The sequence below is a fragment of the Accipiter gentilis genome, chromosome 1 (assembly GCF_929443795.1).
Source record: "Accipiter gentilis chromosome 1, bAccGen1.1, whole genome shotgun sequence".
Classification (NCBI taxonomy): Eukaryota; Metazoa; Chordata; class Aves; order Accipitriformes; family Accipitridae; genus Astur; species Astur gentilis.
Window position 1 is genome coordinate 47,154,765 of NC_064880.1, and position 14,165 is coordinate 47,168,929.

At 38.9% G+C, this 14,165-nt stretch overlaps 1 protein-coding gene across 1 annotated transcript in view; it reads right to left on the bottom strand.

The window, feature by feature from the left end:
• The window catches only part of NCKAP5 (NCK associated protein 5), a 394,263-nt gene that overhangs the window by 368,312 nt on the left and 11,786 nt on the right, over window positions 1–14,165 (bottom strand). The window contains exon 2 of the mRNA XM_049805372.1: window positions 5,900–6,028. Coding sequence (XP_049661329.1) covers window positions 5,900–5,968 — 69 coding nt within the window. The 5' untranslated portion in view covers window positions 5,969–6,028. The remainder of the gene's footprint in view (window positions 1–5,899; window positions 6,029–14,165) is intronic.

A 14,165-nucleotide genomic window follows, 5' to 3' on the forward strand; every position in this document is an offset into this window, starting at 1 on the left:
CATTAGCTTTTTTTATAGCATTCCCTGTCTAAGCTGCCTCCCCCATGTACCAAATAATAAATTGCAAATATTGCCAAAGAAACCTTGTCACATCAGAAATGTCTTCATTATACCTGTATTAGGGAAATATGTGCTTTAATTCTATTTAAGTACAATTTTTATTTTTCTCTATGTTTTCATATTAAATGAAGTGAAAAAAAATACAGAAAAATCCCTTTTGGTCCTGGTTTTACCTAGTTTCATTCATTAGTTATTTTCAACTACATATGCTGAAATGAAAGATTTAACATTAAAAAATTATTCATGAAAGAATTTAAAATCATGGAATATTCACACTATTTCACTTTGTAAAGGTGTTCTTTTTAACAAAACCTAAAGGATTTAAGGATTTAAAACGCATGATAAGGCAGAACGTTCTTCAGAAAGATCTCTTTCTCTTTTAATAGCCATATATCCCAGTCTAAATAGAAAAAAATCTGACATGGAGGTATGTGGCAGCTAAGCAATGTATTCCAAATAAATATTTTCCAAAAACATTATGAATTTTGCGGTTTATTTTAATCCTAAACAGAAGTACTGCGGCAATAACAGCAATGGCTTTGGTCTCAATTTCTTACACAGCAATCCAGAAGGACATAGAGTTCCACCTTGTTCTCCAACTGTTGTCTATCTTATCATCTTATAACCACATATGCGATAAAATATCTTTAGTAATGTCATAACAACACGATGGGATGGAGATCTGTTATTTAGAACCAAAAAAGAATCAGAGATCTTCTTTAGTCCTCCTCTCTCAAACCAGTTTGATTTTCAGAGTTGTGGTATTTTGGTCGCAATCAATTTGGAGAAGAAAACTTTATAAAACCAAAACACAGTAGCATCACTTGTACAACAGATGAAACAATAAGGTAGTATAAAATTATATTGAAACTGTAAAACGTATACCCTTATTGCGTGGTATGTTTTGGTTTTTAAATATCAGGCAGAAATTACATAGAGATTATTTTCTTTAACTGCTCTCATAGGATTACCTGTAAGAATTGTTATGAAGTTAATGATTTCATAATTGTTTCACCTGAATATAAAGCTATAAAACATCATTGTCACTGCAGGCTTACCTGCTTTCTCTGCAAATGTAAATGAGCGTCTGGGTGAATAAAATATCTCCAACTTACTGCCAATATTGGAAACCTACAGAGCAATAACAGCAATTGGCTATACTAGAGATTTCTGGAATAATGCCTATGATATTATGACTAAAAGCTGATAGGGATCTAATTTCATTGAAGGGAACAGCAAGACTCCCCTTTGACCTGGGCAGCAGTGGTATTGATTCCTCTGTTGCATTATCTGGCATTTCTTAACAGTGGTAGGATCCTGAATCTTGTTCAAATACATGGCTTCAAAGTACTAACTTCCAGTAAAGCATTAATTCAAATATTCATGAGGCCCATAATCACTCACTAAAAAAAATATGTCCTATGAACATATTTGTACATTTATATTTCTTAATTTTATAAAGTTTTATTTGCCCTCACTGTAAAGCTTATTCCCCCAAGACACCAGCTGGAAAGGGGTAGAATAGTATATGAAACAACACTGAAATCTTTTTCTGTATCTGAGGTGATCAAAAAGTAGTTGCTGTGCCTGTAGTGTAAGGAAGAGTGTTTTAATGTCTATGAAATTTCTCACTGGCATGTTGTTTGAAGGATGTTTCTGAAATGGATCCTCCTCACATGAAGCCTGAAATTCATTGTTTGATGGGATAGGCTTGAATACAAAACACTCTGATTAAATTTATGTTATATTTTGAAGGCCCAAATCCATATTCTAAGGAGTTTGAAGCCATGCCTTTTTTTTTTCAGAAACAGCTCTTTCCTTTTCTCGCTCTTCCATCAAATACCATCGTAGCCTATATATTCAGAGTCTAAGAGATGAGAAAGGAAGAGGGAACTTTTGTTTTAAACATCACTATGCAAAACTTGTAGATTAAATCATGGAAAAAACATTCCAGAAGAAGATTAGAATCTGATGCAGATGGGAAAAGCAGCACAGCCAGGCAGGGTGAGGAATGTTATCAGAAACGCCTATTTGTATCTCATGGTCCAGAGTATAAAAGTAGAAACACATTTCCTTTAAACACACAGAAATCAGAATTCTTTCTGAGATACAATTATGCTGGAAGACTCCACCAAACAAGAAGAAGCTGTTTTTGAGTAAATCAAGGCCAGATTTTCCAAGCAGTGTCCAGCCCTGAATGCCTGAGAGGTTAAATACAAAACCTTTGGGAAGAGATATGAGAAGAGAGACGTAAAGACTTGCACAGGCAGGGGACTGGACTAAAACATAGTGCTCAGATAGAATTTGGTAACAGAGTGGATACACGTACGATATGAAGGCAACAATAAAGAGGAAGTATGATAGAATAGGAATTTGGGGAAAATGAGAGGAACACAAAGTGTTTTGTTTTGCCCAGTTGAATTTCATGGAGTCACAAGGTATCCAGTGTGATTTACTAACAGGCTGCTGAAGGCACTTGAATCTCAAAATGTCTCTCCCAATTTGTTATGAAATAATAGCTGGCAGTAAACAATGAACAGTGCTCACGTGTTTCTAATTAAACATATGGATGACACTCTCTAACCTAGTTACACATATTCTACTCAGTATAAAGCTTCGATAGACACTGACCTGTTATATAAAAGTACTGAAAATGAGTGTATGCACTGAGAAATGCTACAGGCAAGCATAACCTGTAAATACCATGCGTAGCAGAAGACATTGTTTTAAATCTGGGTGTGTCAGCCTGGTAGTGTGATGGGTTTCTATGTTCGAAATATTGAAATACTGCAATATTTCTTTCCCTTACATGTTTTCTTCAACACTTTCGCACCAATATGGGATAATCAGCCCCAGATATTCAGCTGGCACATACTGGCATAAATCACAGACCTCAAGCCAGTGCCTGAAGATTTTTCTTCAGCTGTGTGCAATCTCCCACCCTGCTTACCACTTGCTGAAGAGCAGGGACAAAGCATTGCCTTCTCATACAGCCACGGTTTCTGTTTCTCCTCTAATTGAGTCCTTATGGGCATTTTAATATGCAGGTAGCACTGATTATTATACAAAGCACTTTTGATGGTTACACACACAATATTCCCTATGACACTGGCAAATGTCTCTCTCTGCTCCCCCCTTACTGATAGCAAAGGGTAAGAATTAAGCATAGTGCACTATCTTGGCTATAAATTAAGTCCAAACTAGCAGTAGGTAGGACTGGAAGCCAAAAGTACCTAGTTCGTTGTTCCCATCCACACAGCAGACCACGTTGTCACCTCAGGGAAAAGGAGATTTCTTTCTTAATGCATTAAGTAAAGGCTGAATCTAGTGCATTACATCAGTAAAGACATTAGGGAAAAACAGTACTAAACTGTCATGCTAAGCAATATCTTTGTGCAAATTCACAATTGCTAGCATTTCCCTTAGCTTTCCGTACCCAGTTTCTGTGAGTGTTCTTTTCTCTAGATAAATGTTGATAGTTCATGGCCAATTGTTTGGATCACAGCAGCACATTTTAGCTGCAGGATTTAGGCTGAAGTCTGTTTCAGGAGTGTGCATGCTTAGAACTAATAACAGAGGTTGGCCCTGGGAATAAACACATTTCTGAGCATACAAAGCCTGCCAGATTTTGTTTGACTCTGAGTGTATTAGATAAAATTGTGAGTTCGTACTAAACCTACCTTCTCTGCCCACAAGCTAGAAGACAACTGAAACAGTTTTAATAGTGCTGGAAGCATGACGTGGCCTGCTGAGTGCGTGCAAGCTAAGAAGGCAGGTTTTGTTGCAGGCTGAACAACGCAAAAACATCTACCTCTCAACACCAGAGCACTGAGCTGCAAGGCCTGAACAGGAGGGAGATTAGCTTCTCATTAAGGTCCTAAGATCAGCTCAGAGTCTGGGGGAGGACTCATTACTCTTCACTACTTCTATTTCTCTCTAACTACTTTTATTTTTCAAAATAAAGGGATGTAATTAATCATCATAAGAAACAGCGCCATTTCAAAGCTAAGGAGAAGGACAGACCCCTTTTGAAATGTGCTCTGCACATTTCTTCACTGGCCAGCTGACACTACCTGAGAAGTGCAGACCTTCTAGCTAAGGCCTAAGGGAGAAGAACAGAGTCCTTGAAGGCCTGCAGAGCAGCGGAAACCTGGGAGGGAGGGACTGCTCCACTGACCCCTGCTAAAGAGCACAGCAGATGAATGAAAGGCATCAGTGGCTCAACTGGAACCTGTTCAGTCCATATTCACTGCTTTTAGCATGTCAGTGGGCTTTTTACTTAAAACAAAACAAAACAAAACAAAACACAAGTATACCATAAAATGAAGGAGATTACATAGTGGTAATAATGTGTAAAATTCAAGGTAGACTAATCATCTTAAATTTGCCTGAGACAAATGACCACCACAAATTAGGGCACCTTACAGCATGGGGATACAGAAGTCAGACCAAAGAGACAGGACAGAAGAGTTTCTATTTTGCAGGAGGTCTTTGTAGCCTTTTTGGTGGAGAAAATCTCAACAGCAAGCCGCAGTGTGGTGAGGCAGGAGTGGCTGGCCAGAGTGGCCTGTGGGCAGCTCAGGTAATGGGATTAGCACAGGCATGGATGAGGCCTTGCTACCCAGCGTAGCAGGCAACAGGGCTCTGGTATCCCACAGTCACTACCTGTGTGTGAGGAGATGTTACAGGAGATGAGAAATATCTGCTCAAGAAATCATCAGAGATGAGGACTTCAAATGCCTATTGGTACATTCTGGGAAGGGAGTGCTTGCTTATTCTCTGGCGTCCTTTACCTTGCTGCTGTCCTTTCTCCCTCTAATCAAGTACTGCTTCATGAATCATTTGACTTGTTATTTATGAGTGGCACTGGGCAAAGTTTAATATTTTGCAGCTTTCGTGTGAGGAGCCAAACCAGTTTTCAACAGTGACCCCCAGAACCTGAACCCAGCCCTTGTGGCTCTCAATGCCAAATCCACCTGCTTCCAGCAGTTCCTAGCATCAGTCCCAGCCATGTGAGTATTCAAAAAGAGGCAGCTCTATTATCAACACCCAGGAACAAACTTCTTCCTCAGAAGACAACGCCTATGAATGTCAAAGAGATGGCATGGGTTTCCTTGGCTCTCTCAGCTTTGCTTGTTTCAGTATTTGTTAAACTAGCATGATGAGTACTTGACATTGGTGTGTTTATCCTCTTGCACAACTGTTCAACATCTATCAGCATTTTTCAGTCATGTATCCACAGTACAGCTATGAAAACTCCGTGTTAATCTCAGTCATCATTTCAAAACATTAATTAAGAATAAATCTAGAATACAATCTCAGTGAATTCAAATCCTATGTATGGCAAAACCAATTATTTTACAGTATGTGGCATTTACGTTTCTCTTTCAGGTGACATTAGTGTAGTTTATACATTCACTATGGTGAACAAATTTTTCCTAGTATCCTCAATAGTAAAACAAGCACTTCTGATTAGATGACCCAGGCTACCTACAGCTCTCATACACTAAGTATAAAGTGATACAGAGTGATCCCACAGAGACTGAGTAGGATTTTAATTACAAGATTGGTATATTTGTCTGGATTCCTTTCTTGTGTAAATCCAGTGAATTGAGGGACATGCTTCTATATGATAACAAGTTTCTATTTAGGATGCTGTAAAATTCCTCCAGCACTTCTGCTCTGGAGAATCTTAAAAAAAAAGCCACAAAAGGTTGCAATATTGTGATGAATAGATAAACACCTTTAAAATTTACATCATTATGAGTATTGCCTCTTAACAGCTATGTTTTTATGACAGAAGACATATTCAGTAAATTCAATAAATATTCATTCTTACCACAAGACTGCTGTCCAGAGAAAGTCTTTTCCCAAATTCCCTTTTCTGTAGCTGTCTTTTTCTCTCCATAGCTGAGGTTATTTGTTTTCCTCTTGATCAACTAGAGATGTCAGACTGTTTCCAGCATCGCTGCAAAAAAAAAATATTAAATGCACATTTCAATATCTTACTTAACAGTTTCTGTCTTTCATCATTAACTTTGTAATAACCCAGCAGCTAATGACTTTGTGTCTATAGTAGGCTGTGTTCCAGGAACAAATTTTCTGTGCCAAAAAAGCTAAACTCTCCAGATAGAAATATTACCAATATGTTTGGGTCACTTCTCAAAGAATTTAAAAACAAATAAAAAAAAAAAAATCTGCTACTACTGTCTTTATCGATACACCCCATGTTTTCATAGTCTTTTTTGAACTGGGCTGGGAGCTGGATTTACAGAGCTAATGAACTACCTGGGGCTGGGGAGGGAGAGGCGGGGAGGGAAACAGTTCGTTTCACATTAATTGCACTCCTCAGTAAGCCCTGCTTGTTGGCACATCTGTGCTGCTACTATGATGTACAAATTTTGGACCTAATCCTGAAGAGTTCTAAAAGCTTTCAACTCCCATTATCCTTAATGAGAGACAAATGCCCTCAGCACTTTCCTTACGTTTTTAAAGTCAAAGATTCTGCTGTGATAATCAGTCCCACTGCCTGTACAGAATGGCCAGGAAACTTCACCCCGTAAAGCTATCGCAGATGGAATTAGTCTTTCCAGTTTTGTAGGGTTTGGTTATTCCTGGGTGGTGGTTTCTACTAAAACAAAATCACAGCTTACAAGTAACAACTACCAGCTCTCTCTTTTCCTAAATGTTCCTGATGATATATGTATTTGAAAATTTTAGCTTGTATTTTAAGTTAATATTTATCATATGTGATTCAGCAACATGGGCAAAGGTAATGAATTTATTCAGGATTTACATAAAGTAGTACAACAATAACAGAAATCAGAATCTAGCCTAAATTAAGGCAGGCTGGTACGCTCATAAATACAGAACCAAATACAGGAATTTTCTCCTGCATCTCATAATGACTGCATTTACTCTATCAGAGGGCAACATCCTATATCTCTTAATCTGGGCTAACTCTCATTAAGGACAAAGAGCTTTCACTACAGGCATTTGTCCACAATTTTTAGTAAAGATTTGATGTGAAAGCCTATTTAAAAACATAATTCTAGTAAGGTTGAGATATTCATACAGCACTGCTTAATGCTAAACCTCAAGAAATTCACTGCATTTGACTGAAAAACAAGACTAAAGCAAAAGACAAATCTGTCTGTTTCTGATCCTTTTTACTTATTGTGAACAGCACCTTCAGTCACAAACTGAAAATGATGCATGAATACTACTGGGCTTGGCTGTAGGGTAACACAGCCGGCATTCCCAAAAGAAGACTTGCATGTGCCCTCCAGATATATTTGCATGCCTATGGATAGACTTAACTTCTCATGCACCTGTAAACGATCCTATTTGTCACCGTGGCGATATCAAGCAGATAAAACCACCACAACTCTTTCCTCAAGTTGTCCTCAAATGCTCTGCCAGGAGGGCACACAGGAGTCTGAACTTGGGCCAAGCCCAGGCCACCTGCAAGGAGAGCAGGATGCCCCGGGCTAAGCCTCGGAAGCCAGCTGGAATTCAGAGGGGTTCCAGAGGCAGGCAAACTGGGATCATCAGATACAATGTGGGCATCACAACTGGGACTCTTCTTGTAAAACACTTCCCACGGGGAAACCGTAATTGGTCCGGCTACCAAGCCATCCAGTGGTAAATTCATCCTTCTATTAAACAGCACCTGGTGTCTCCTACACTGGCTTTGTACTTCTGGTTTACACTTATGCAAGACCAGAATTCAGGCCATTTTCTCCAAAATGGATAAAAATTAGCCTCTGTACACCTTCATCTAAAGAACACATGCAGTGAGAACATGTACACACAATGGTAGGAAAATCTCAGTTATTGCACTTTGGTCATTCCCGCCTTGTGGTTTTTTCCCAGGTTTACCTGTAAGCCCTTGCTTCTTTTTTGTAGTACCAATCCTAAAGCTACACACACTATTTAATTCACCTAATACGGAATCTCAGTGGTGTGCTATCACATAATTACCATTGTTTCCTGATTAGCTATCATGTCTCAAAAGAAATACCACAACAGATTTGTACAAACACAGAGGCCATGTATTACACTGTTCTTGTGATTGTGCCAGAAATTAGCAAAAGAAAGAGCTTATGTAATCTTTGTATCATTCATCTTGCCTGGAGAGCATGACTTCCACCAAAGGAGTCTTTGTTGATCAGTGAGCACAGAAAACTTAGTAGTGAGCTAGTGAGAGCTACAGTTGAAGCTAGTTTTATCCCTGTAGAAGGTCAAATGTTTAATATGAGTAAGTGCCTGAAGTTTCTGTCTGCAGGTATTTGCTGGAACCACCCCAAATTCTGGTTTAGAAGTAAAGAAGAAAGGCTTATTATTATTCCTATGGCTTATTTGCTATGCTGCTTTTGGCACTTCAAGTAGTGGATTTACTGTAGCCCTACCTAGCACAGCACGTGGACCTACTCATGTGCAGGTGAAGCAGCCTCAGTCCTGCAGACTCCACTCCTTCCCACACAGACACCATGAAAGCTCAAATCTCCCGGCATGTTACCATTAGCAGGCTGCCACATATCTCTCCTGAAGGGTTAACAACCTAAGGCTGAACCCACTTAAAGTTTTGAATCAAAGGTAATTATCAGACAAGATAATACAATACATCACCTGTACCAACATAAGCTGGTAACTCAAAGTACCCAACTCAGGAGGCCTATAAAGAAAACTGATCATCAGAGTGAAGTACTTAACAAAAATGGAACAAGTTTCCATCTTGGAATGGTTGTTTTTGTGCATCATACTACTTCTCACACAGAAAAAAGATGACCCTCTCAGGTAAATCCATCTTCCTCTGAGACCAACCAATAGACACAACAATTCAAAATGGAGCTAACACATCCGCCAGGAAGCTCAGCAGAGAACTGTCATCCAGATGGAACAGTCTTGAAATGTAAAAGCACTGAGAATCAGTTTGCCCAATTATCAGAAATACTATTTTTGTGTTACCAAGAGAACAGACTGTAGAAATTTATCCCCCTTCTCTAATTTGCTTGTCAGTATCTTTACAGCGGAAACGCCAGTGATCAGCATTCAGATCTTGACTGTCCCATTTAGTTCAGCTGAACTGTGAACTACCACAAAGTCACTTCTGATTTATGGTGTCGTCACTGATACTACACCCACATATGTACATTGCCAAATCTTTGGGGGCACATCTTACAGTTCTTTGTGCTGCAGGAAATTTTTCCGCTGTAGGGCTCTTCTCTAAAGGACTATAGAGTTCATCTATGCTGAGCGTATTGGGGAAGGCACTGAAGTTAGAGGCACTCGGCGATTAAGCCTGTATCCTTAAGAATTGTATGGGGATCTGTCTAAGAGAATGCAAGTCCCAGATGTTTGCTTACTGTCTTCTCAGTTTTGCACTGAGCTCAGGGAAGAAGGTTTTGTACGGGCACAGAAAAAACTCAGGGGAAGACCTAAGTGGAATCTTGCTTCAGTATGGTATACCCTCACTGTTCATAAAGCCAGCAAGCCAGAAGCATCAGCTTGATTATATGTACTAAAGCATCGTATTTTTAGTACTCAATACAAGAATGTTCATTACTTCAGGAGACGGCTCTAAAACTATGCCCTGGAGAAACGGTGTGATTAACATAGAAAAGCACTCTCTAAAAGCTATGCAAGAAATTTCTTGGATTATAATACCTTCTTCATTTCTAGCAGTAACAAAGGATGATTGATGTATATTGCTTTAGCTGATGAAAAAGTATAACATTATATTCCTTAGATAAGCATCCAAGGTATTTTCAGACAGTTTGAAACTGCAGTTACATTTCAACAGAGCTATGCCAACATATGCCAGCTGGGAACTAGCACACAGTATATCTCTTTGGTAGCCGGAAACGGACTGTATTTATTTTTCTGTCTCTTACAAATTAGTATAAATTTAGCAGTTATGACACACAACAAATGACAGCTCTGCCAACTAGCATCCTTTCATTTAAATTCAGGCTAGATATAATGCAGCCTCCCCACCCTTTGCTTTGCACACCTTAACACTGCCAGAAGCCAAAACACTTGTAGGGCAGCAAGGTATTCCCTCTCAGCAGTCTGCTTGTCTTTCTGAGGTGTTAACAAGACGACAGGTTTTGTGATGTGGACATCAAACTGTTGGGTAACAGAATAAGGCCAAAGTTATACAGTCATTACCATTAAGCACTTTTTTCTACTCTGATAGTCCTGCTTGTTTAGCAGTCATAATTTAAGACTAAAAGGGAATAATCAGAACTGGTATTATCCCTCAGCAAGGAAAGGAGAAGGAAAATAATATCACTAGCATAGGTCAGGAAGCAGCTATGAGAAAGTAAAGATTGTCATCAATGCAAATGTTAGTTAAAATGAACAGGTGACCTAAGGGTGAAAGATTTTATATCTCATTACCAATTTCTGGAGTGATTCAGTTTTCTAAGAACCTAATTGAATTGAATTGAATCTGTCACTGTCCGGCTGTGTTTCTTTTGCCAGTTCTGGTGCTAACACCAATGTGCGTATGCTTGCTTTTGTTGTGGTCTTTGTAGGAAAAGGGGTAAATAAGTATGGTACGGTTTGTCTGGGCCTTTTCAGAATTGGAAAAAAAACCCCAAACTATTCCAGAATTAAGGAGTTGATGTGTATTCAACAGATCAAAGACTTTTCAGTTCTATAAAATCGCTACATATATCTTCCCAGGCATAGATGAGTCAAAATTGCTAGGTTTGCACTAAGCTTTTTGGGTATTTCCCTTGGTTTTTTTGTGTTTTTTTTTTTTAAAGTGGTAGAGCCTTCAAACCATCAGAGCAGTAACAGCAGAAAACCCCACCTTCACAAAAGATGAGAAAATTCTGCCTAGTGATTAAAAGCGATCCATGAAAATGGTTTCATTACCACACCCCTATCTCTCCCCATCATGGTATTTACCCTGGTCATGACTTTAAGCAATAAAGTGGAAAAATAATTCCAAAATTCTCTGTTGAGCTGATGTTTCAGACTTCAACACTTGGGAAATAGAAAACTACAGGGACATCGGCATTTCTGCAACCTGAAACTTAGCTAAATTGTTTTTTTGTTTTGCCTACAGTGTATTTCATAGCAATGCCGTAAGCAGGGCCTGCCTGCCTAATGCCCAGTACTCCCAGGTATTTGCTTAGGCTGGTCAGCAGTTTGTTAGTGTTAATGTATATATTGTACATTCACACCCACTGGATTAGGTTGCTATTTAGATAAGCAAGCTGCATTTTTGCAGAGAGGGAAGGAGAATGTGCCATGTGCCAGCTTTAATGAGTTAATTAAATTAGAAAAATTCCAATGCAGGAACTTAAAATGCTTAGATAAGTAGAATACTAAGGGAATTACAAGGCGGCAAACACAACTGCTATACCATTCTGCCTACATATCTAGATAGTCTGACTGACTTTGGAAAATTATATTTAAAACAAAAAAATACATCAAGTCAGTCAGAAAATATCTAGGTGGAAAAAGCTTCTTTACTAGTTCTCTTTTTTTGTTTTGCTGTGGGATAATTAATTTTGATACACCCCTATTTTTTTACGATCTCTAAATCTATTCCATGGGATATTGGAACTGTACAGGCAGCACTCAGAGCCAACCATGCCCTGCAGGTTATCTTGTGATCCAAAACACTCCCTAATCCAGTGGTCCTCTAGTTCTGGTTGAAAACTGTCCAGTGGTCATCCACAAGGCCATGATAAAGTAGCCCCAAGGAAGTGTGGGAAGGGCCAGAGCTAGGCAAGGAACCTTCTTATCTTTGTTGTGATTTTAATTAAGTACGATGACACTGACACATGGCAGTCTACAAAGAAACTGAGGGTTGACTAATTTAAGAGCCAAATGCTGTGGATCAGTCCTGCCCTTACCCCATCCCTTGAAAAGGGAATCAGTAGAGCACGTAGGACGGTCTCATGAAATTTTTGACTGGTGACAGCTTGCCAGCAAAGAACAGACTCTTAGTACAATGTTCTAGAAACAGTATTTAAAATAAAGTGTCTCAGCTACTAAATTCCACCCTGTTTCAACCACAGTTTTCAAAATACATTTATGCTTTCTTCATGCAAGATAATCTTCCATTTATTCAGCAAACTAAACAACCAGTAAAGCTTTCTATAGCATTGGTTCTAGGATTTAAACAAGTTAAGATTAAGGGCTTAAATCTAGCAGACCTATCAGTGTTCTCAAAATAATACCAGGAATTTCAATAAATGGGAAAATAAAGAATATGGCATTAAAGATGTTATTACTACGACAGCTGTCAAGATGAATTGCATGAGAAGCATTTAAAAGATTTATATCTCAGTATCTCACCAGGTTAATTAAATGGATGCATGCATTCATTTAAGAGGATAAGGTGGGTTGCAGTGACATAAAATGAGAGGGCACAAGATTACGTTCTTTCAGCATTAACAAGAACAGGTTGAACCGATATCATTTCCGTATTCTGTAATAAGTATGATTCATCCATTGCCATTTTCAGCTCTCATTTTCTTCTGGCAGGAAAAAAAAAAAAAAAAACAAAAAAAAAAAACTATGAACATTTATAGACTAACATAATAAAAGCGTTAACCTTTTCTGCATTTTCTGTTTGGATTGGCTGTCCATTTTTATCATGGGGTTCCAGGGCCATGCCGCAGGGAAGAGAAGAATCGCCAGTAAATTACACCAAAGAATGCTGGAAAGGTCAAAGGATTACCCTCCCCTCTTTGCTTTTATGGGACATATGAAGCATTCATATCAGGCAATAAAATTATTGAGACAAAAATGATGAAAGATAAGCAGACAGAAAGCATGAATCTGCTGTCAGGACAGCATAGAAGAAAAGGATATATTACAGTGTTATCATCAATAAAAACCAGATTATGACAATGGTGTTTGTGTATCCTTAGTTCCTACACTGAAATCAAATCCTTTTAAACATTGTAAAATCTGTGTCTGAGAAAGTGATATCCAAGCAAGACTGAGGCTACTCAGGCTGAAGAAATCCAAAGAAGGCTGAAAATCCAAAGCTCCCATTTCTTGGGTGAGTTTCTAACCACTCGTTATTATATATTAGTTATTACTATATATTAGTATAAATTACATTATATAGGTTATTATATGGTAAAGCTTTAGCCATTGAGCCTCTTTCAGCAATGTCTTGCAATCTGGACTGTTAATCTGCAAAAGGCATGCTCTGAACACAGCAACAGCAACAGCCACCTCTGGGGGCTTCAACACACATTTGTCTCCATTGGGAACCACAGCCAAGCTTAGGTCAGGAACCGGCAGTTCCAGGCACCTGAAAAAGCTGAACTGCAGGACCTGAGCAAATTTCACTGTTACTATTCATAGACCTGAAGGGTTACGTGAAGATTTTGAGGTTCAAAACCAAATGTCCCGTTTATATCCCAATAAAGATGCCTCTGGCATCAAGTGGATGCAACTTCTGTAGTCTAGTACATCATCATTAGAGCTAGTTGTTTCTCATGGTAAAATGGCTGGCAGCAGAGACCCAAACCGGAATCTCATTAGATTTCAAACACTGAATTCAAATCTTCATCAGAGGCAGTGGCATCCAGTTTAGGAGGCCAATAACGTACCAAATTCATATGTATTCATCTAATATGTTGCAATGTTCGGAAAAATGCATGCAATTAAATACAACATCTGAATCAGTCTGACAGACAACTAACTAGAGTGAAGAATTTAAAATATGTGGTCAAGTTTCCCACATTTTGCTCAGTTTGATTTGTGTTTTCTTCTCATTTTTCTTTCATTGATGTAAATCAAGTCACTACTCAAAAAAGTCCAAGAATTTCAAACCTATGTGTGAGACCTGTATCAGAGCCTCTGCCGTAAGCAGCGGTGGATTGCCAATTCAATTTTTGAAACTAGAACTAGGTGCTTGTGAAGTGTGCCTAAAGATCCCGTCTTCTCTCACACAGATGCATTTCAGGCAGCATCTCTTCTGCCTGCCCATCTGTCCTACTCATAGTCCAGAGGGACCACTAAAAATCATCAGTTCTTTGGGCACACTCCGCCCCTTCCACCTGCACTGCTAAAAGGGATGATGGCTGCAACGGTCACGGGATCGCTCCGTGATCTGAACGCAA